General features: G+C 36.9%; 1 protein-coding gene across 4 annotated transcripts in view; it reads right to left on the bottom strand.

Moving 5' to 3' along the window:
* Positions 1–22,632, bottom strand: part of UNC13B (unc-13 homolog B) — a 144,701-nt gene extending 122,069 nt beyond the window's left edge. For all 4 annotated transcript variants that reach the window (XM_016222928.2, XM_016222930.2, XM_016222929.2 and 1 more), the window contains exon 1: positions 22,394–22,632. In XM_016222928.2, the coding sequence (XP_016078414.1) occupies positions 22,394–22,415 (22 nt within the window). In that variant the 5' untranslated portion in view covers positions 22,416–22,632. The remainder of the gene's footprint in view (positions 1–22,393) is intronic.
* Positions 22,633–22,789: the final 157 nt, after the last annotated feature.

The following is a 22,789-nucleotide window of genomic DNA, read 5'->3' as shown; positions in this document are numbered from 1 at the left end:
TAAAGAATTTAGTAATCTTTTCATTTCTTCTCTCAGACTTAAGAGAAGGGCTCAATAGCTCAATAGGTGACTGACTCCAATACATGTCACATGTGCACACTGGAGGACCTTCCTGAGGAATTGGAAGAGAGAGTGGAAAGATGTAAGGACCTTCACATGAATGTTTTAATTGGATCTGGCTCTTAAAAAGTATTTATTCCTCTTTTTAAGCTTTTCCACCTGTCAATTTTTTTGTAGGCATAGTGTGTGTGTGTGTGTGTGTGTGTGTGTGTGTGTGTTTGGAGGGTGGGGGAGTATAAATACTTTATAAAAGAATCCCTCAATATCACAATGTCAGCTCTCCTAACACAGGAATGGAACAGATTTTTAAAGTGAGCAATATATTACTGGGGCCCGGCCAGGCATGGCTCAGCGGTTGAGCACTGACCTAGGATCTAGGAGATCTAGGTTCAATTCCCTGTCAGGGTACATACCCAGGTTGCGGGCTCGATCCCCAGTAGGGAGTGTACAAGAGGCAGCCAATCAATGACTCTCATCACTGACGTTGCTATCTCTCTCTCTCCCTTCCTCTCTCTGAAATCAATAAAGATATATAAAAAGAATATTCTGGTTTTCAAATGTGATTTTTTTGGATTTGGTTTCGTTTAGGTTGTGGAAGGGGAGGCAAATTTAAGCAGGATCACAAAGAAGCAGGCATTCTTCATATGGAAAATGAAAATAGAGGGAACTACAAGTAAAGAAAGAGCATAAGCAAAGGCACAACACAACGTAAATGTAGGGCTACTGTGGCTAGAACAGCATCTTACAGACTATCCTGGAGTACAGTCCCAAGTAAGCTTTCTAGGAAGTTCTGGAACTCATGGTGCTCTTTACACTAAGAACACTTTTGAGAATGCACCATAAAGAGGAATTCTAACCACAAGGGTATTAATCACAGTTACATTTATATCAAGAAATTAGAAATATCCTAAATTATACCCATTAATAAGGAAATACTTTAGTAAATCATGGTATATATAATGGAATATTATGTAAACTTTTTTAAAAAATATCTTTATTGATTTCAGAGAAAGGAAGGGAGAGGGAGAGAGAGGTAGAAACATCAATGATGAGAGAGTTGTCATTAATCAGCTGGCTCCTGGGGATCAAGCTCACAACTCCGGCATATGCACTGACGGAATACGAACCGTGATCTCCTGGATCCTAGGTCAATGCTCAACCACTGAGCCACACCCGGCCGGGCTTATGTAAACATTTAAAACAGTGATATAGATCTATCTTTGATATAAGATGTCCAAATTATGTAAAGTGAAAAATCAAGAAAAGAATGTATAAAATCCCACTTATGTTTTATATGTATTTAAATACATATTTGTTTAAGTAGAAGCTGTCATATAAAACAGCAAAACTTTGTTACAGGAAAAATAATAATAAAAATTTACTCACTGTACTATTGGCAAGATACTCTTTTAAGTGCTTCACATGTATTTTGTCATTTATTCTTTACAATAGCCTGATTAGGTGTGTATTAATATTACCTCCATTTTATAGATGAGAAAACATGAGACACAGATTAAGTAACTTCTCCAAGGTCACACATCTAAGTTACTACGTCAATAAAACATAGCTTCTAATCACTAACATACAGTAATACCAAAAATCATTAACTGAATTTAAAAAAAAATTATAATCTAACAACCTGCTGCCTCTAAGAGACCTGTGTAAGATTAAGATAAGACCAAAAATTTAAAAAGAGCATAAGGTTAGTTACATCTGTGAAATAAGAAAATTAAGGGTCACTATCAAAGCATTAGAAAAAGTTTTTTTACCAAAATGAAAGGGATAAATAAGGCCATAAATATCATAGAAATTTCAAGAAATGTCTATTAACATTTTTTTAAAAGTTTAAATTCTTAGCTTTTGACCTAACAATTCCACTCCTAAAAATGTATTGCGGTTATTTTTCTATTATGAAACTGGTATATATTGATTGTATAAAATTTATAAAACATAAAAAAAAGGCATTTCCATAATTCTACTATGCTAGTCAATCATTTTAACATTACTATGTATATATTTTTACTCTTTTTTCAATCAATAGACAAAATTTTTGCTTTACCTAGCTAGTTTGGAACTTACTGTACCTACTTGTTTTGCAATCAATTATTCCCCATTAAAAATATTTTATGAACATCTTTCCATGTTATTGGGTATTCATTTATAACATAATTTTTATTAGCTATTGTTATGGACTAAATGTGTCCCCTCAAAATTCCTATGTTGGATCACTAACCCTCAAGGTGATGGTATTTAGAGGTGGGGCCTCATGGGCTAACTGGATTTAGATGAGGTCATGAGGGTGATAAATGAAGCTTAATTTATTCATTTAACTTAGTTTAGTTTAGCATTCCATTTGATGAACACACCATGGTTTATTTAGCCAAATTTCTACCATGAAGCTTTTAAGTTGTTTCCAAATTCTTGCCATTACAAACACTGCTTCAGTGAACATCCTCCTGCATGTCATGTCTCCTTTGATGAAGCACAAGAATTGCAATTACTAGGCTGTAGGGGATACATATCTTCAACTTTACTAGGTACTACTGCCTAGTTGCACTCCAAGTTGTCATATAAACTTACACTCTCACCTATTGTATATGAGTTCCCAAAATAATACTTTAAAAAAACAAAAAATACCTTCTATGTCAAATGATTTTCCCATACACAATAACAAATTAAAGTAACAAATCAGCTTTTATTTTATAGCTCTTGGAACAAAGACCAAATCTGTTTGAACACAACAAAATCCAACGAAGCCAAAATATCCAGTAAGACTTCTCCAAGGCCATCTCTTTCATTTCCTATCTATGAAATAGGAGCTACGCTACGCACTTAATCCTAACTTTACAGAATGTTTTTCAAACTCTAAGAAATATATCTTACATTGCAACAAAGTTCCCATCTGCTTACAAAAATATTTATGTACACTATGAATGTGTACTATGAAACCAAAGTCTCCCAAAACAATACTTTCCTTTAGAAGTTACAGTTCTATATCTTTTCCCCCTAATGCTGGTCACCCACTAAGCTCATTTCAGGACTAATGAGTCATGCCTAGAGTCTGAAAAACACTGCTGTGAAGTGTACAATTTCCACTTTACAGATTAACTAAAACATGAAGAGGTTAAGTAAGTTGCCCAAGGTCTCAGGCTTAAACAATAAAATCTGAAATTCAAACTCAGATTTGAAAGTCATACTCACTGCAGTCCACAGGATTCTCCTACAGTATTAATATCAATTCCAAACAGCTAATGCTTCAATTTATGCCCATATGGACCAAGGCAAAGAAAAATAAATTATGTTAAAATACAGTGGTGTGAATAGATTAATAAACAAAACCAAAGTTGTAAACTAGTAATATACCTATGATTTCATTCATTCATATACAGTTCTGAGAAAGCCTTAGATATCACTGCTAAGCTTCTACCTGACTTCATAGCAATTTATTATAATTTAAAGAGAATACTGATAAAGTAAACATATACTACCCTGTCCTTGAAAAAAAATAAATTAATTTCTGCAAGAATCAACAAAATTCACTACCTGTAAGCTCCTTCTCAAACCAAAAGACAAACAAGTACTTACGTCAAACTTCACCTAACAAAGCCGATGACTAATTCTAGAGTAAACACAGTCCAGGTTATAAGTGAGCATGTACAAATGTTCAAATATAGCTTTTTAAATGTTTTCTAAATAAACAAACCTCAGTTGGAATAGATTTTCATATACACAATCAGATTTCTATGGTTACTATTTATCAGAACTCATTCAAGCTTGGTTATACATGGACAGCACAAGGTCAGTCTAGCCATCTATTCATCTAATTCCTTCATTAGGCAACTAACTATTATAGGCTATAAAGGAATATAAAGAAAAAATTAGGACATTATTTAAATCACTCAGCTTAATGTTTTAACTTTTAATACCTAAAACCATTATAGTAAAATCTCATATTACACATAAAGCATAAGTATTTCTTGGTTTTCATTAAAACACATTAAACATACCACAGGGAAGACCACAGATTATTAATTGCTGAAACATAGACACATTAAATCAAATCAAATGTTTATTGAGCATTACTTACTGTGTGAAAGATTCTGTGGTCCTGTTTAAGGTATCTCAAACTAGCTACAAGGTAGAATTCAAGTCATTAAAGTGAACGGGGGTACACGCACACAAGTGATTTTTAATAGCTTACCTCCCCCTTATCCAGTTGCAATGAAGAGTGTGTATGTATGCTAATGTGTGTACATGTGTGGTTTTTAATAGCTTATCTCCCTTTTCCAGTTGCAACAGAGTATAGACCTAGATCTCAAGAGTAGAAAGCAAGTTTTCTGGACATTATAGAAATAGCATTTATAGATCATAGCAAAAAACACCTGTAATCACCCTGAAAGGTGAATAAAAGTTTTAAGTGACTCTAGAGAGGAGTTCTGCTAGAGGTGGCTGATTCAGCAACAGATACTGACACCACAAAGATATATTTGGCAACCAATTCTCATATATCAAATATTGGTGTCACCCAGCCGGTGTGGCTCAGTGGTTGAGCATCAACCAGGAGATCACGGTTTGATTCCTAGTCAGGTTGCAGGCTCGATCCCCAGTGGGGGGGATGCAGGAGGCAGCTGATCAATGACTATCATCATTGATGTTTCTATCTCTCTCTCCCTCTCCCTTCCTCTCTCTGAAATCAATAAAGACATATTAAACTATAAATACATATAGGTGTCTTCTTTCATTTCAGTGATTTTTTTGTGGTTTATTTCATTACAGTGATCTCTTAACAGTGAGCAGATTAGAATTATTGAGGTGGCAATTAATACATTCCATTCCTTGTCCATTTCGTGTGGGGTTTTTTATATACACTTTTAAATAGTTTAAAAATGTTATCATAATTTCAAATGAGTCATTACATTGGTACCTTTTAGCTTACTAGAGGTTTAGCTTGCTAGAGGTTTGTAAAAGATCCTTTCCAGTTTTCAAAAACTAAAGATATAAACCCAAAGAGGCCTCATCAAATTCTAATCTATAATATTCCACTAAGGATAAATAAATCAGAATAAACTGTAAACTGCATCATACAAAATATGTATGATGCAATTTTATGTAAAAGAAAAAATTAATACACAGACACACACAACAGAGAAGACAAGACCAGTGGAATTATAATTTTTATTTTTCTCTTGATGTATTTCCCGAACTGTCTAAAGTACGTATAATATTGCTCTTATGAGAAAAAATAATTGTCACCAAAAAACTTTCCCTTACCACCCCAGATGAAATCTGTCCTATTTTAGTTGTTCCTCTACAATGTTGCTTATCATATTTTATCCTACATCACAGTTACAATCTCTCATATCTGTCTTCCCTGTGAAGAGTGCAAACCAGTTGGAAGGTGCATATTAGGCTAATTTCACATAGAGCACAGGACCTTAGTCTCTTGAATAAATTCCTACTGAATCCACAACAAAAATTAATATATCTATTAAATGCATGTACCAACATTATAGCTCTTTTAACTAGATGTATTCAAGACTAAGTGTTAAGATTTTCAAGTATCATTTGCCTAAGGCCAGCAGGCCAGCATTTTGCCAAACCTAGCCAACTAGAAGTCTATAATTTTATCTCAAATTGATGTCCCAATGTAATGATTACCTTTTTTAATTTACATGAAAGGTGGCTGTATTTCAGCAGAAGCCCAATTAATTCCCAGGTATGTTTTATACCTTAGTTCAGGCTTTAAGAGTTGTTTCCAGCTTCTAAATGTTTCAGAATATTGTACCTACCACTGTGCATTTGTCTAAGTTTTTAAAACTGCAGAGTACTTCCATATCTACTGTCAACTTGGCCCTCACTCCAATCCAGTGAGACTGGCACAGGTATTATCTTTCCCATTTAACAGAATATGATTCTGAGTGAAGTTAAGAGCCTTAGAGATAAAATTTTAGTCATTATCTGGTGAGATGCAAAACAGAGTTTTTTTTAATCCAAAATCCTGGCTTTTCCATTATACTACATGTCCTCACAGGAGAAAAAAAAGGAATTTAGGTTGTAAACACTATTAAACTAGAGCCATAATGAACTCTCCAGCCTATAAAACACCTGCTATAATACTGCCCCTGAATGAATACATACTAAGCAAACAAAAACCACAGCTATAGTGAAACCAATTCACAACTAACATTGCAAAGTCATCTTCCCCTAAGCATTATTTATAAAATAAGATTTCCTTCATGTTCCAAAGCACCATCTGATATTATTAACTTTGTAATTTATAGTTTATAATAAGCTAGAAAAACCTAAATTCAGCTTTACAGTAGTACATAAACATACTAACTTCTGTTGGCCCAGTGACCTCACCTGAAAAATGAGAATATAATAAAGATAAACTAACAAGGTTATTTTGAGAATTATTTTTTTTTAAATATATTTTTATTGATTTCAGAGAGAGGAAAGGAGAGGGAGAGAAAGAGATAGAAACATCAATGATGAGAGAGTCACTGATCGAGCCCACAACCCGGGCATGTGCCCTGACCAGGAATCGAACCCCGATCGCCTGGATCCCAGGTCGAAGCTCAACCGCTGAGCCACGCCCGGCCAGGCTATTTTGAGAATTATTAATCCTTACTAGCTTGTTAGCAGAGAGCTTGGCTGGCAAAGCGTAGACTTACTAAATGTTAGCTTCAGTATTTCACTAATTCTAAGATGGTGAGACATTTTCTTATATTTTAAGAACTCTGAAGTCAAAATGTGTCTTAAAAACAATGATGTGTCCCCCTGGCTGGTGTGGCTCAATTGATTGGAGCTTCATCTTGTACACCAAAAAGTCACAGGTTCAATTCCTGGTCAGGGCACGTGCTCAGGTTGTGGATTTGATCCCCGTCGAGGCACATGGGAGAGGCAACCAATCAATGTTTCGCTCTCACATCAATGCTTCTCACTCTCTCCCTCTCCCATCTTCTCTCTCTAAAATCAACAGAAACATGTCCTCAAGTGAGAATTAAAAATAAATAAATAAATAATAATTTTTTTAAAAAAACAACGTGTTGTAAATAATCAACAGTATTTTTCTCTAAATGGTACATAAAATAATGATGAGTCTTACAATCTCTGGCATCTTGTAGTCAACGAAATGCAATATATTATGATGCCAATGCTGAATAAATGTTTACTTTGCCACCGTTCCTCCACCCAACAGATCCACAAAATATATAGACCAAATCTACACCTTTACCCCTGATCTCCCAAATCATGTTTCCAACTGTAACACATGGACAGGCTGCCAGCACCACAATTTTTTAAAATTTAGCTTTATTGTTAAAAGTATTACAGATGTCCCAGAACCTCAAATTTAACATGTCCAAAACCAAAATCATCATCTCCCTAGAAGCTGTTAATCTTTCTTTTCTGTTCCCTATCCCAGTGAAAGACGCCATAATGAAAAATCTGACTCCACCTGGATTTCCTTCCTCTTCCTCTCCCAGCTGAGGCCTTTCTGTCTCTCAGCTGGAATCAAACATTCCATTTCTAAACCCCATTTTATTTTGTACCTCTATTTTAGAAATTACCAAACTGTATCTTGCAACATATTTAGTTATACATATGGCTGCATCTTGGCTCTCAGTTTCTTGAGGGAAAGGCCCGTTTCTTATTTATTTTATATACTCAGGGTGACTAGTTCAACGTCTCACCCATAGTGAAGTGCTCAATAAATTTCTATGGAACTGATCACAACCTCTTTGTTAATAAGTTTCAGAATACTTAAGCCTCTATAAAGAGAGAAAGAAGGGACTATCAAAGAGTAAAAGCTACTACAACCTAAAAGGAATTTCACACACATGATCTCACTGAAAAGATTAATTCAACTCTATGAGGTACATTGAACAGACAGTAACAATTTATTTTTAAATTGTGGCTTAAAAGTCAAGAGGCTTGCCAAGTTTTCAGTGGCAAAAAAAGAATTCAAACTCAAATCTAATTACAAATCCCATGCTTTTAGTTCACAAACTTCCACGCTTCTGTCCCTCCCTCAGTTTCATTCCTACTAACTTTTAACCCCAATGTGGCCTATAAGGCCCTGTAGTTGGGCTCCATCTATCTCCCTAGCCTCATCATGACCCATGTTTTCCCTTCCTCTGTGCACACCAGCTATACTTGCCTTCTTTCAGCTCCTCCTCCTCACCACAGGCCTTTGCACATACTGTTTCCTTTGTCTAGAATATTCTTCTCCTTCCCTCACCTGCTTAAGGCCTCCTCTTCTTCCAGATTTCAGTTCAATCTTCACTTCATTAGGTAAGGCTTCTTTGACCTAAGTAGGTAACTTTCCCTGCCACATGTTCTCATAATAACATATACTCTCCTTTGTAGAACAAATCACAGTTGTATTTTTTTCTTAGTTACAATTTTATATTAATTTGTACGATTCTTCTTTGATTAATGTCTAGCTCCCTCACTAATCTATATAACTTCCAAGAAGGCAAGGGATTTTTGTTTTAAAATCATAATTCTGCTCCAAGTACCTGGAACAATAACTGTTGAAAGAATGAATAAATGATGCCGAAGCTCCATAAAAAGGTTAGATCTAAGTAGATGAATAATGCGATGCATGTTTTGAAAGTTAGAAAAAAAAGTGAATAAATGAAACATTTAGCACTCTCCTCAAGCTCACTAAATCACCCCTACCCCCTCACTTTCAGCTAATAAATCCTGTATCCTACTTTACAGAGAAATCAATTATCATCTCTCCCTAACCCCATCTCATCTTGATTTTCTTTCCTCTTCTTACAGATTCCTTCCCTTCATTGCTCCAAACATTCAGATTTCCTCTCTCTTACAAGACCACTCTCAACCCTTCTCTTTATTGCAAAACTTCTGAATGCACAGCCTACACTTGCTGATCCCATTTCTTCATTTCCCAAATACTCCTCAACCACTGCAATATGATGCCTACTCTCACACTACTCTAATGAAACTGCTCTAGTTTTCAAATCCAATGACCCTGTTTTTATTCTCAACCAGTATCATTCATCTTTATCATCTGATTATTCCTTCCTGAAACTCCCTCTACTCTAGGCTTCAGACAGACACAGAATTCTCCATTTTCCTGCAGTTCTGACCACACCTACCAACTCTTCTGCCCATTCCTTTAGCTACAGCATTAGCTCATTTTTTTTCTCCTCTTTAATCCTCTATAGGCAAATTTATTCACGCTAATTTGTTTACTACCAAATACCTGCAACTCCCAAATATTTATTTCTAACACAGGCTTCTCTACTAAGCTATATGGTCATCTGCAGCAAGATTCTTGATACTTTCAACTCAACATATCTTATATGTAATTTATCTCACAGACACCATAAACTCAAATGAACCTAACAACTTTCCTTCCTCTCTATGTACTTTCTTCCTCAATTCAGATGTCTAGGATGACTTCCAGTTTCCTGACTTAGATGAACAGATGTCATAGAGCTTCATGAGGACCATTAATACTATTTTTGCATTAAAATAGTGCTCACTCTATGCCTGGGATAGTGCTAATTTTCACAATCATCTCAACAACACACTGCTATAGATATTTTCACCATCTCTAGTACTACCACCCTCATTCAAGTCATAACCCATCTCTCAACTGCACACTCCAAGTGGGCCCCCTGCCTCCAATGTTTCTATCCATGGCTTCCTACCCCAGTCCATTCACCATAAACTGACTATTTGTAAAACATAAAACATCACTCTTGCTTAAAACCATTCAATGGCTTCAAATGCTGTTTAGAATAACATCCAAACTCTTTGGTATTAACTATAGGACCTTATATAACCTAGTCTCTGTCTACCTCTCTATATACCAAGCTTCCTTCCAATAGCCCCTTCTTTCTTGTTTTCTTTCCTCTCAGAATATTTGCTTCCAATTCACTCTGCCTGAAAAACTTACCTCAGATCTCCGGCTTAAGGTTCTCAGATCTCAGCTCAAATGTCACCTCCTTAGTGAGGTCTTCCTGGACAATCCCATTTCAAATAGTTCTTCCACTCAGATCATTCTCAATCCCTTTACTTTACTTTCTTCTCTTCATTGTACTTACTATCTGAAATTTAATTATTCATTTTATTTCTATTTTTTCCTTTAATAGAATGAAACTATTTAAAATAGGAGCATAATAAATATTTTTTGAATGGATGTATAAATATTAAAGATATGTAAATTAAGATTCAATGAGGTTAAGTAATTCAAAAGTGGAGCTGATATATTTACCAACTCAGGTCTGACTAAAACAAAAGCTTTTAACATCTACCCTACATCATAGTACTAAAAGCATAGTGAGAATAAAAGCTAGAAAGATAGAATGGAGTATCTGATCAGATAAGATGATGAAGTTTAAGATTACAAAAGCAGAGCATCATTCCAAGGAGTGGCACGCTCTATGATGTGATCACAGGTGTGAATCACTGCCATGAAGTAGACGTAGATGTTTATATCTATATCATTTACCCCCTTCTCCTTGACAAGCAGATTTACTTTATCCTTTTGCAGAGGAAAGCTCTACAAATTTGGCTCGTAATAGATAGAAATCACACAGGTGATATAGCCCTTTGATTGAATCATCTTTATCCCACTTTGAATCATATATAAAAGCAATTATTTTCCCACTGTCCAAATGCCAATCCCTCCTTAGTTGATAGATCTTCCTCACTTGCTGCCCTCTAGCCTCTTTCTTCTGAACATCATTCACAGTAAAACACTGTAGAAATTAATAAAGCAAACAGTTGCAAAAAAAATTACTAACCCAACACAATCTATAGGTCTATCTACTCTCATAGTTCCAAATAAGTACTTACTTACTGCTAAGAAATAGAAGAGGCAGAAATAGCAATAGAAAAAAAAAAGTTTTCTTTTTGAAAATCTATTTACTAATGAGTAAGAATTGTTCTCTATTTATGATTCTTTAGGAGAAAACAGTTGTATACATACACCCAAGCACAAACTTTCTCCTGCCACATTTTACCACATATTTTATCACTAGAGGGGGAAAAAGCCCTTGACTTTTTCCTTTGATACCACAGGCCTCTCTCACAAGTTCAGTGGATAGTTGCGTTTGGAGATAACACTTGAGAATGAACATTTCATTTTTACAGAAGATGACAAATAGAAAAATGAAATTGTTAACATTATGAAGCTGAACACAAAAATCTACCATACACCTACATTTTTATTCCATTTCTTAGTAATCACAGAAAGGATCACAACAAAGCAGGAAATGCAAAGCTGGTTATCTAACTTTCCTGACCCAGCGGTGCTACACTTAACTATTCTTTACAGAAGGAAACAGGAAAATGGATTTCACTGCTTTACTGTGACAGTTCTAATCTCATTAAGAAATTTTATTTTATGCTCAATCTAAATTACTCTTGCTATAACTGAAGTATGTCCAATTCCTCCCTTACTTAATTCAAGCTACACACTATCATCAGATTAATATATACACTAAAGCAGTGCTTTCATCATGTCAGGCAGATTCAAATTTAACAAACCCATATGCATGATACTGTCTCAGCTTCTTTGAGATATATTATTCCATTCAATCTTTACAACAATCTTATTAGGCAGGATATTTTAATGGTTTTTTAAGTGTCTCCCACAAGGTGCTTATTAGTTGCAGGGGGTGGAGAGGAAACAAGAAAGAAGTCAAAGAATACCCGACTGGGTAATTAAAATTAACATCAGCAATGAGAGACAGACAACCTGTGCTTAATTTTGTGATACCCTGAGAAGAACACACCATCTATGTAGTACTCCAATCCAGGATGCTCAACGTCAGACACATACAAAATGGAGAATATTCTTCTATAACAGAGAGGGGATTGTATTCTTTTAAAAATGCCAATGTTATAAAAAAAATTTTTAAGGCTGTGGAAATGTTCCATATTGAAGGAGGCTAAAGACACATCACCACTAAATGTAATACCAGCTCTTAAACTGGACCCTGCGCTGGAAGGGGAAAATGCTATAATTTGGGGACAATTGACAAAATTGGAACACTGTATAAATGACATTAAATAAAAGAATTGTATCATTGCTAAATTTACTGAAGGAGATAACTGTACAGTGGTTATATCAGACACTATCTTTATTCTTAAGAAATACACTATGAAGTGTTTAGGGGGTAAAGAGCCATGATGTCTGTAAGTATCCTCAAATGATTGATTGTTCTTTGTAGTATTTTTATTTTGCAACTTTTCTGTAAGTCTGAAATTATGTCTAGATAAAAAAAATGTTTAGCCCTGGCCCAGTATCTCAGTTGGTTAGTGTCATCCTAAGTTCAAGGAGGGACTAGGCTACTATATTTGTTCAGCATCATAAACATGAACTCATTATTTTTTTCAATAAAATCATGGCCACAAATTTTAGTCTTAAGTGTGAGAAATCATTTTTAACATAATGGATCTCTTCAGGTCATTAAAAACAGAAAGACATTATCAAGCCTGCAGGATTAACATGTAAAAATTATGTATTAATGCCTGAGAAGGCGTTTGATAACCTGGCCAAATGCTGAGAACTAAGGGCCATTCATTCTAAAGAAGAAGAGGGGGAGGGGGAGGGGGAGGGGGAGGGGGAGGGGGAGGGGGAGGGGGAGGGGAGGGGGAGGAGGAGAAATCCAGTACTAGAAGGATAAATTGATAGATTTTGGAAAACTGTTTTATATTATCCACTACAGTTGAACATATAATATACATAACCAATGACCCAGAAATCTTAATCCCAGGTATATATACACCCATTAGAAATACATACAAGGTGGGACCAAGAGATACAAAAGTACAAGAACATTTGAAGTGGTATTATAAATGATAGTCCAAGATGGGGGAAAAACAAATGTACAACACAGGCATTTAAATGAACAGTGGTGTAGTCATACAAGATACTACACAGCAATAAAAATCAATGAACTATACTACCGCTATATGCACCAAGTGGAAGCATCTGACAAGCATATTAAGCACAAGAAGCCAAACCAAAAGAAATACTGTATAATTCCATTTATGCAAAGTTCAAACAGTAGTCCCCCTTATCCATGGTTTTGATTTCCAGTTTCAGTTACCCACTGTAAACAGCAGTCCAAAAATATTAAATGGAAAATTCCACAAATAAACAATTCATAAGTTTTAAATTGCCCACCATTCTGAGTGGCATGATGAAATCTCTCTCACTGTCCCACTCCATCCTGCTTAGAATGTGAATCATCTCTTTGTCCAGCATATCTAAGCTGTATACTCTACCCACCTATTAGTAACTTAGTAGCCATCTCCACTATCAGAGAGAGACCACATTCCCATAACTTTTATTACAGTATATTGCTTTAACTCTTCTATTTTATATTAGTTATTATTGTTAACTCTTACTGTGCCTAATTTATAAATTAAAATTTATCATACATATGCACATATAGGGAAAAAACTTAGTACAGCAGGTCCTCGAATAACATCATTTCATTCAACATTGTTTCATTATAATGTTGAGAACAAAAAAATCAATTCCCAACTAGGGCCACTGTGTGGAGTTTGCACATTCTCTCCATGTCTGTGTGGGTTTTTTCCAGGGACTCCAGTTTCCTCCCACATCCCAAAGATGTGCACATTAGGGGTAAACTGGTGTATCTAAATTGTCCCAGTCTGAGTGGGTGTGGGTGTGGGTGTGAGTGCACCTTGCAATGGAAGGGCATCCTGTCAGGGGCTGATTGTCACTTTGTACCCTGAGCTGCTGGGAGAGACTCTGATCACCCATGACCCTGAACTGGAATAAGCAGATTGGAAAATTATCTTGTTTTTATTATTTTTTCTTAAATGTATTATAGCTCACATGTATTTCAGTGTTTAATATTAGAAGTGTTTGGGGTTTTTATTTAGAAGTTTGGTGATGTTTCTGTGACCAGAAATTTGCTATAGGAATTAACTCTTGTTTTTGTCAATTAGCCTATGGTAAATTTGGTTTCATTATATATAATTTCGCTTCAAGTCATAGTTTCTAAGAACTTATCAATGATGTTAAATGAGGACTTACAGTATATATAGGGTTTGGTACTATCAGTGGTTTCAAGCATCTACTGGGGGGATCTTATAACGTATTCCCAGCAGGTAAAGGTGGACTACTTACTATATGTCAATCAGACTTCAATTTTTTAAAAGTTCAAAAACAGCCTGGTTGGTGTGGCTCAGTGGTTCTAGCGTCATCGTCCCCCCGCACCCAACTCCCTCACCCTCCACACCAAAGGGTCTTAGGTTTGATTCCTGGTCAAGGGCAAGTGCCTGGGTTGCTGGTTCGATCCCCAGCCCCAGTCAGGGTGTATGCAGGAGGCAACCAATCAATGTGTATTCCTCACATCCATGTTTCTCTCTCCCTCCCTCCCTTCCACTCTCTCTAAAACTTAATGGAAAAAATATTCTTAGGTGAGGATTAACAAAAAAATAAATGAATAAATTTTAAAAAATAAAAAGTTCAAAACAGGCAAAACTTTATGCTCAATTATACTGTGAACCTAAAACTGCTCTAAAAAATAATGAAGGTAAGTGGGATATAAAACTGAAACTCAGAGACAGACAACAGACAACAGTATGGTGGTTACTAGAAGGAAGGGAGTAGGAGGGTGGAAGAGGGTAAAGGGACCAAATTTATGGTAATGAAAGATAATATGACTATGGGTTGTGGGTACACAATGCAATATACAGGTCATGTATCACAGTAATGTACACTTGAAACCTATATGACCCTATTAACCAATGTCACCCAAATAAATTTAATTCTTTAAAAAAGAAAAAGAATGAAGTTTATTAATTTAAGAAACACTAAACTACTCTAAGGTAGTGGAGTCAGAAAATGTGATTGCTGGGAAAGTGGGAGGGAGTAATGACTGAGAGGAAGGATCAGGTGGACTTCTGGGGTTGTTAGGTGGTAGTCGCATGAGTGTGTTCACTTTGTGATATTCAGTGAGCCTTACATTTAACATATGTGTACTTTTCTTTACATACGTAATAAGTCAATTAAAAAATTTTAATATACAAATAGCAAATCTTCCCTGACCTTTAATAAAAGACAGTCCATTAGAAAGTATGTATAAAACATTCCTCAAACTCAAAGAATCTTGCTTTAAAAATTAGAAAAAAATGGTGCAGTATTTTTCCACTACAGCAGAACCTTAACTTATTCTGCTTATCCAGGTCAGACCTAATAGTCCTAACAGATTTGGGGTTTAAATAAGAAATCAGATGACTAAAACCTATTTAGTGCCCAGCTGGTGTGGCTCAGTTGTGGAGCGTTGACCTATGAACCAGGTCTCGGTTGGATTCCCCTTTAGGGCACATGCCTCAGTTGCTGGTTCAATCCCCAGTAAGGGGAGAGCAGGGTGCAGCCAATCAATGACTCTCATCATTGCTGTTTCTCTTCCTTCCTCTCTCTGAAATCAATTAAAACATATTTTTTAAAACAACAAAACTATATAGCCCTGGCCCGTGTGGCTCAGTTGGTTGCACGTCTGGCAACGTACCAAAATGGTTGCCGGTTTGATTCCTGGACAGGGCTCATGCCTTTGATTCATGCCTGGGTTGCAGGCTCGATCCCCAGTAGGGGGCATGCAGGAGTCAGTCTGATAGATCCCTCTCCCTTCCTCTCTCTCCACAATCAATAAAAACATATTCTTAAAAACCCTTTAGATTCCTTGGGCTCTTATCTACTATATAGATATGTACCATAAACAGGTACAGAGAAGGTACTCAACAAATATTTACTAATGATACTCAGCCCAAACTTTAAACAAACTCACATAGCAAAGTCTAAAATACATAGCACAAGTAAAACAGGATAAAAACTCAGCCTACTGACCTAAAGAGTGCAACTTCCAGAAATTACTTTTAGAAACTAAGCAATTACAGAATGTACTGCTTATAAGGAAGAGAATAATTTATGACAACAGCTATCTATGGCAAAGGAAATTGGTACTTTCCCCCTTCACTGCTGCCTGGCTCAGACAAGGCACAATCAACTTCCTGATGCCACAGCTAAGCAAAAGGAACCCAGCAGCAACTCTGCCTGTAAGGTCAGAGACTATAATGTGACATAAACCCAGCAGTAAGGAGTTGCCTGAGGCAGATGACAATAATATTGGTGGGGAAATGATAAGTACTTGACTCTAAAATCTAAATTCTAAAATCATTACTATTCTTACTTTCCACAGTTATAGTAAACCAAAATACAGTTGACCTCTGAACAACTCAGGGGTTAGAGACACTGGATCCCACTTCCACAGTCAAAAATCCACATTTATCTTTTTTTAAAATATATCTTTATTGATTTCAGAGAGAGGAAGGGAGAGGGAGAGAGATAGAAACATCAATGATGAGAGCGCCGTCATTGATTGGCTGCCTCCTGCACACTCCAGACTGGGGATTGAGCCTGAAACCTGGGCATGTACCCTGACCAGGAATCGAACCTCGATCTCCTGGATCCTAGGTCAATGCTCAACCACTGAGCCACATTTAACTTTTAATTCCCCCAAAACTTAACTACTAATAGCCTACCATTGACTGGAAGCCTTACCAATAACATAAACAGTCAATTAACACATATTTTGTACGTTATATGCATTACACATTGTATTATTACAATAAAGTATGCCAGAGAAAAGAAAATGTTTGTTGTTTTTTAAATGTCTTTATTGATTTCAGGGAGAGGAAGGAAGAGGGAAAAAGAGACAGAAACATCAATGATGAGAGAGAGTCATTGGTTGGCTGCCTCCTGCACAACCCCAACTGGGGATAGAGCCTGCAACCTGAGCACGTGCCCTAACAGGAATCAAACAGTGACCTCCTGGTTCATAGGTCAATGCTCAGCCACTGAGCCACACAGGCCAGGCAAAATGGTTTTTTACAATATGTTTTATTGATTTTAGAGAGAAAGGGGGAAGGAGAGAGATATATTGATGTGAGAGAGAAATATCCATCTGTTGCCTCTCATATGCACCCCAACTGGGGATTGAACCCACAACCTGGGTATGTGCCCTGACTAGGAATCAAACCAGTGACCTTTTGGTGCATGTGATGACACTCAACTGAGCCACACCAACCAGGGCAGAAAATGTTATTAACAAAGTCATAAAATTCATCTGAGAGTTTTTTCAAATTGTCACAAATCTTCAAAACTTTTCCAATGTTTATAGACAAAAATCTGCATATACATTGACCTGCACAGTTCAAACCCATGTTTTTCAAGGATCTACCGTATATATCTGGGGTCTCACCAACTAGAATCAACCCACAATCAATATGTGTCCTGAGTGTCCATCAGAGTTCACATTCTAAGAGTTTCTCAATAGTATCCTTTCAGTTAAATAGATGGCTATGTGACAGACAAATTATGATAAACTTTTCTAAGGGAAAGTCACAACATGAATCAATTTGGTATAGTTCTCATTACTAGTGACATTTGTTTGTTCTGTTTTAAAAACACAAGTAATAAATTTTCAATTTAGAAAATAATTTTTAAATAATACAAAGAATATAAAAAATAAAAGTATATGAAAACCACAGGTCAACTTCTTCTATGGCTCACTTCTACCTCTGTGACTTTCTAAATAAACTTTCTCTTCGTAAAAAAATTAATAATCACAGGTCAAACTTAACAAGGGCTGAGGTCTTTGGTCTTTTTGATACTTATAAAATGTTACCTACTGGTAAAAGACCTGCTTCTAATATTGGATGCTAATCTGAGAGATGCTGAGGCATTTGGTTTGCTAATGGATTTAGGTGAGTATAAGTATTACACCAGGAAAATAACAATGAGCAAATCACACAAAGTCCTGGTGGAAATCTGATTGGAGATCCCCAAACATAACAAAACTATCTGCAAGGATGTTCACTGTAGCATTGTTTATAATAGAAAACAAAAATGTTTCTGAGTGTCCATCAAATATGAAACTGATTAAATTATGTATACTCATAATAGAATACTCCACAGCCATTAAAAAGAATGATTTTTTATTTTATTTTATTTTATTTTTTTATCCTCACCAGAGACTATGTTTATTGATGAGATAGAGAGAGAGGGAGAGAGAGAGAAACATCGATGTGAGAGAGAAACATCAATCATTTGATTTTGGTACACACCCCAACTGGGTATCAAACCCAAAATATAGGTATGTGCCCTGCCTAGGAATCAAACCCACAACCTTTTGGTGTACAGGACAATGCTCTAACCAACTGAGCCACCTGGCCAGGGTTAAAAAGAATGATTTACACTCACATAAGCTGTTAGAAAAATATGTCATTAAGGTTTTTTTTAAGTTGAGTATTATATACATCCAATTGTAGTATCTATATATGCATATATAATGAAAATTTCTAGGATACACAAGAAACGGTAAACAGTAGTTACCTCTGGGGAGTGAGAACAGGGAATGGGGACAGGAGAACTTTTTCCTCTCACTTCACATCCTAAACTGTTTGAATCACTTATCACGCCCATACCTTTATATCAAAGACAAAACAATGAAAATAATGAACAAAAAAGTTAACAATAGTGTTAAGGGGGTGGTAGGACAATAGTAATTTTTATTTTCCTTTTTATACTTTTCTGCACTCTCTCAATTTTCTATGATTAATAATATATTAGTATATATTGCTTTTCAAATCCCCAAAACTATTTTTTGTCTTTGATTTTTTAACAAGTCAAGTGTGATCACTTCTGGTTCAAATTAGAGGAAGGAAAGCCATGGCTCAATTATAAACCCTGTGGCAACTACAAAGAAATATGGAAAGACTCAGTTCTCAAAATACTTATAATTTGTTTGTAGAAACTAGTCATGAACGCAAAGACAACAAAAGCTAAAGAAAATTCTTTATTTAGTTTACTGGAGTTGCTCATGTGGTACTGGCGCCTATGGAAGCAAAAAGACATCAATATTCTGAGGAAAGCTGTGCTAAATATTTGCAGAAAGATTAAGTAAATTCTATAAAAGGGTGGTTTCTTAAAATTCTTCAAATCTAGCCTCCCACTCAACATAGACAACCTTTTTAGAACACACTTACCCACTCATCCAATTTCTGCTTAAAGTGTCCTATGTCAAAAAGTCCTCACAAGTAGTCCATTCCATTTGTTAAGAACAGCCCTAATTGTTAAAGTTCTTCCTTATGTTAAGCTAATATCTAATTTCCTACAATTTTCAATCATTGATCAACTTGTCCCAGTTCTGTCCTCTGGAACAACAGTTTTTTAAAATGATTTTCACCTACTATTATGATCCTTTCCCTCTCAGATCTTCTCAAACTAAATCTCTCAATTCCTCATATGGCTTCTATACCCTTCATTATTCTAATTATTCTCCTCTGAAGAAATTCTAGTTTTTCAATGTGCCTCTTAGAATCAAATACCCCCACTGAAGACAAAACTCCAGATTTTATCTGACCAGTGCTATTTTATCACCTTTGTCTGGGTCACCATGAGTATAACAGTACAAGACTAGGCACCAGGCAGTTTACAATCCATTGCCAAATTCGTGACACTGTTCAGATATAAGTAATTTATGTTTTAAGAGTTTAAAGAGTGTAAAAAAGAAAGATGACTGAGGAATTGAAAAAATTTTCAACAAACAATGTAGACTATGAGCTGGGAAAGGAAGAATATGTTTTTGATAAGTAGAAGATACAGAAAGAAAACTATTTCAGGGGTACAAATGCAGAACAGTGCAGAGACAGGAATGAACCAAGTTAGTACTAGTACAAAGTACCTGTATAAAGATAGGCAAGAATATAGATCCAAAAAGGAGAGCTGGAGTCAGACTACTTGTATTGAGAGCCCTTAACCTGCATGATTAAAGGGTAAGATCAAGAAATTAACTTTTTTTTTTAAATCCCCACTAGAGGGTATTTTTTTCAATTGCTTTTTCAGAGAGTAGAAGGGAGAGAGAGAGAAACATCAATGTGAAAGAGACACATCGATTGATTGCCTCCTGACTGGGGCCAGGGATTGAGCTTGCAACTGAGGTACATGCCCTTGGCTGGAATCAAACCCCAGACCCTCCAGTCTGCAGACCGATGCTCTAACCACTGAGCAAATGGGCTAGGGCAAGAAACTGACACTAACTGAAATGGTCAGGATCATTAAAATCAATATCAGTTTGCCAAGTTCTACATCAAATCAATGACTGAGTTTTGACTACAAAGAAAAAGTTTCTAATTCAATTCTACCCCAAGACAAACAGAAATTGAGTAGTTCTACAATATCATTACTCAGGCTTCTTTCAGAACATGAACAACATTCCTAACTGACAAAATATAATGCAAGGAATGTCATTTTAGAAAGATTTCTTTTTATCCATTTCTGTAGGTTTCCCCAGGATGAATAATTTAACATGAATACTTCTATACAAGGTAGCTGCTTGTTTCAGTAATTAATAATCTTCAGGATCTCCATTCAAATGACAATGACTTGCTGGTCTCCAATGCCCCAGGTTCAAAAAAAGATTAATTTGACTAATGAACATTAAGAGGTTAAGATGTTAATTAAACAGCAGAATTTCTAGACATGAATGCGGCCCAATATTATAACAAATAAAAACAACAGCAGCTCCTTCTCTGAACTGATTTAAATTCAGTTAAATAGGGCCCGGCCAACATGGCTCAGTGGTTGAGCATCAACCTATGATCCAGATCAAGGTTCAATTCCCAGTCAGGGCACATTCCTGGGTTGCCAGCTTGATCCCCAGTAGGGGACGTGCAGGAGGCAGCCAATCCGATCAATGACACTCTCATCATTGATGTTTCTACCTCTCTCTCTCCCTTCTCACTTCCTCTCTATGAAATCAATAGACATATTTTTCATTAACTAATTAATTTAACAGGAATTTCTGGTTTAATAGTACTCCTGCCTAAAGACTCTTTCATAAAGACTAGCTCTGTAATAAGATGTGGCAGCAGATTTAAACTGTCCAAGAGACACTGCAAAACCCAACCTCTCCCAAATCCTGCTACTCAATAGCAGGGATCTAAAGGAATAAATAGATTCCCAGCTGCTGAGAGAAAAGCAAAATTCTCATTAATGAAAAATCAACAGCGAAAGAAGAAAATTTGGTGTCTCATAATCCCTGGAAATAGCCAAATCCCATTTTGGGTTAATGCAGATTTAACAAAACAGTGGAACAGAAAAGAGAAAAGCAGTTCCATTTGCAGCAGTTGGGGGAAAACACTTATCAGAGAGATCACAAACAATGCTTCTAATCCACAAAGCCAAAAGAAACATGAACTCTAACTCTCCAGTAAAAGGTTCAGCCAGGAAAAGGCTCTTAGGGATAAATTCTCTCTCACACTCACAAGCCACCTTATCCCCTCTTGTTCAACACAGGTTTGACAGACTGTAACTTGAATTTCCCAAGATCAAATTCAACAGGTAATCCAAACCCTTTTTCTAATCAGATACTCTCTAAAATCAGTCTTTGCATTCATTCAAAACCAGCATAGAGCTTCTGCTATGTCGGGCACAGGGAATACAAAAACCTGTAAGAAAACGTCTCTACCCTCTTGGAGCTTTGTCCATGCACCTTGATTAATATAAACCCCAAAGCTCTTGCCTTAAAATATCTTCTTAGATGGATCAAATGTCCTCCGTGAAAAAGCAATAAAGGCCCTTCATCTTTAGTTACTGGGACAGAAGCTAAGTAAGTCAATCAATTAATCACACTTCTTACACTCTACTGTTAAGGAGAGAAGCCAACACACCTTTGCAAGTCGAATATGAGAATAACCTTAGCCTAGACTACAGGGAAAGAGCAGGGGACAAGACAAGCAACAGAAGGGTCAAGCCAAGAAATACAATGGAAGAAGGGATATGACAGCTGTCCCCCTATGCGTTCCAAGAGTGATTTTTTAAAAAAAAAAAATTTTTAAATCTGCTACTAAGGTGACCGTAGTTTTACGGTGCAGGGAAGAGGAAGAAAAGAATGGGAGATTTCTCACTATCGACAGATAGCAACTATCCCTGTCTCTTTCCTTCCTAGGTCCACTCTCCCTAGAGGAGAGTGCCAGTCACTGTTTAATAGGATCTGGGCCTGCCAGCCAACAACACTGTCACATGGCCACCGGAATGGAGAGGTAACAGTCCCTTCACAGGAGCCTGAGGAAAAACAAGCGTGGAAAGAACTCTTTAAATGTTTATAAATAAGTTAACATAATTGTCCCCTGAGGCACGGACAGGAAGTGAAGTTTGGAAAGGGTGGTAACCCGATGTCTATTGGAAGCGTGTGGGGACCTCTCAGAGACCCCCCACCCCGCACCCCCCCCCAGTCCGCGCACTTACCACGCACGCAGAGCAGCGACATGGCCGAGGTGCCGGCGAGCCGCCGGCGAGGCTCCGCCGCGCCTCCGCCGCTCCGCCGCACCCTCTTTCCTTTCAGCAGGTGCCGCGGCTTTTCCCGCTATCGGCTCCACGGGTCTGGCCGCTCCTCATGGTCCCTGTTGCAGGCAGCGTTCTGCTGCTCCCTCGGACCAGCTCCAATTCTCACCGACTGAGGGGGCTCCCGATAATTGTGAGTACCGGCCGGCAGGCGGTGTACTGGGCGCGGCACCACGGCGCCATCGCTGAGAGAAAGGAGCGACCAGGAGTCCCCCCTCCCTCCACTCCACCCGGGATCCGTGCGGCCGCCTGGATGGAACCAACCCGCGGCGCCCCGCCTCCCAGCCAATCAGCTCACGC

Source organism: Miniopterus natalensis, chromosome 12 (genome assembly GCF_054644295.1).
Source record: "Miniopterus natalensis isolate mMinNat1 chromosome 12, mMinNat1.hap1, whole genome shotgun sequence".
Classification (NCBI taxonomy): domain Eukaryota; kingdom Metazoa; phylum Chordata; class Mammalia; order Chiroptera; family Miniopteridae; genus Miniopterus; species Miniopterus natalensis.
Note: the sequence above shows the minus strand (reverse complement) of the source record. Positions and strands in the feature narration are given on the sequence as shown.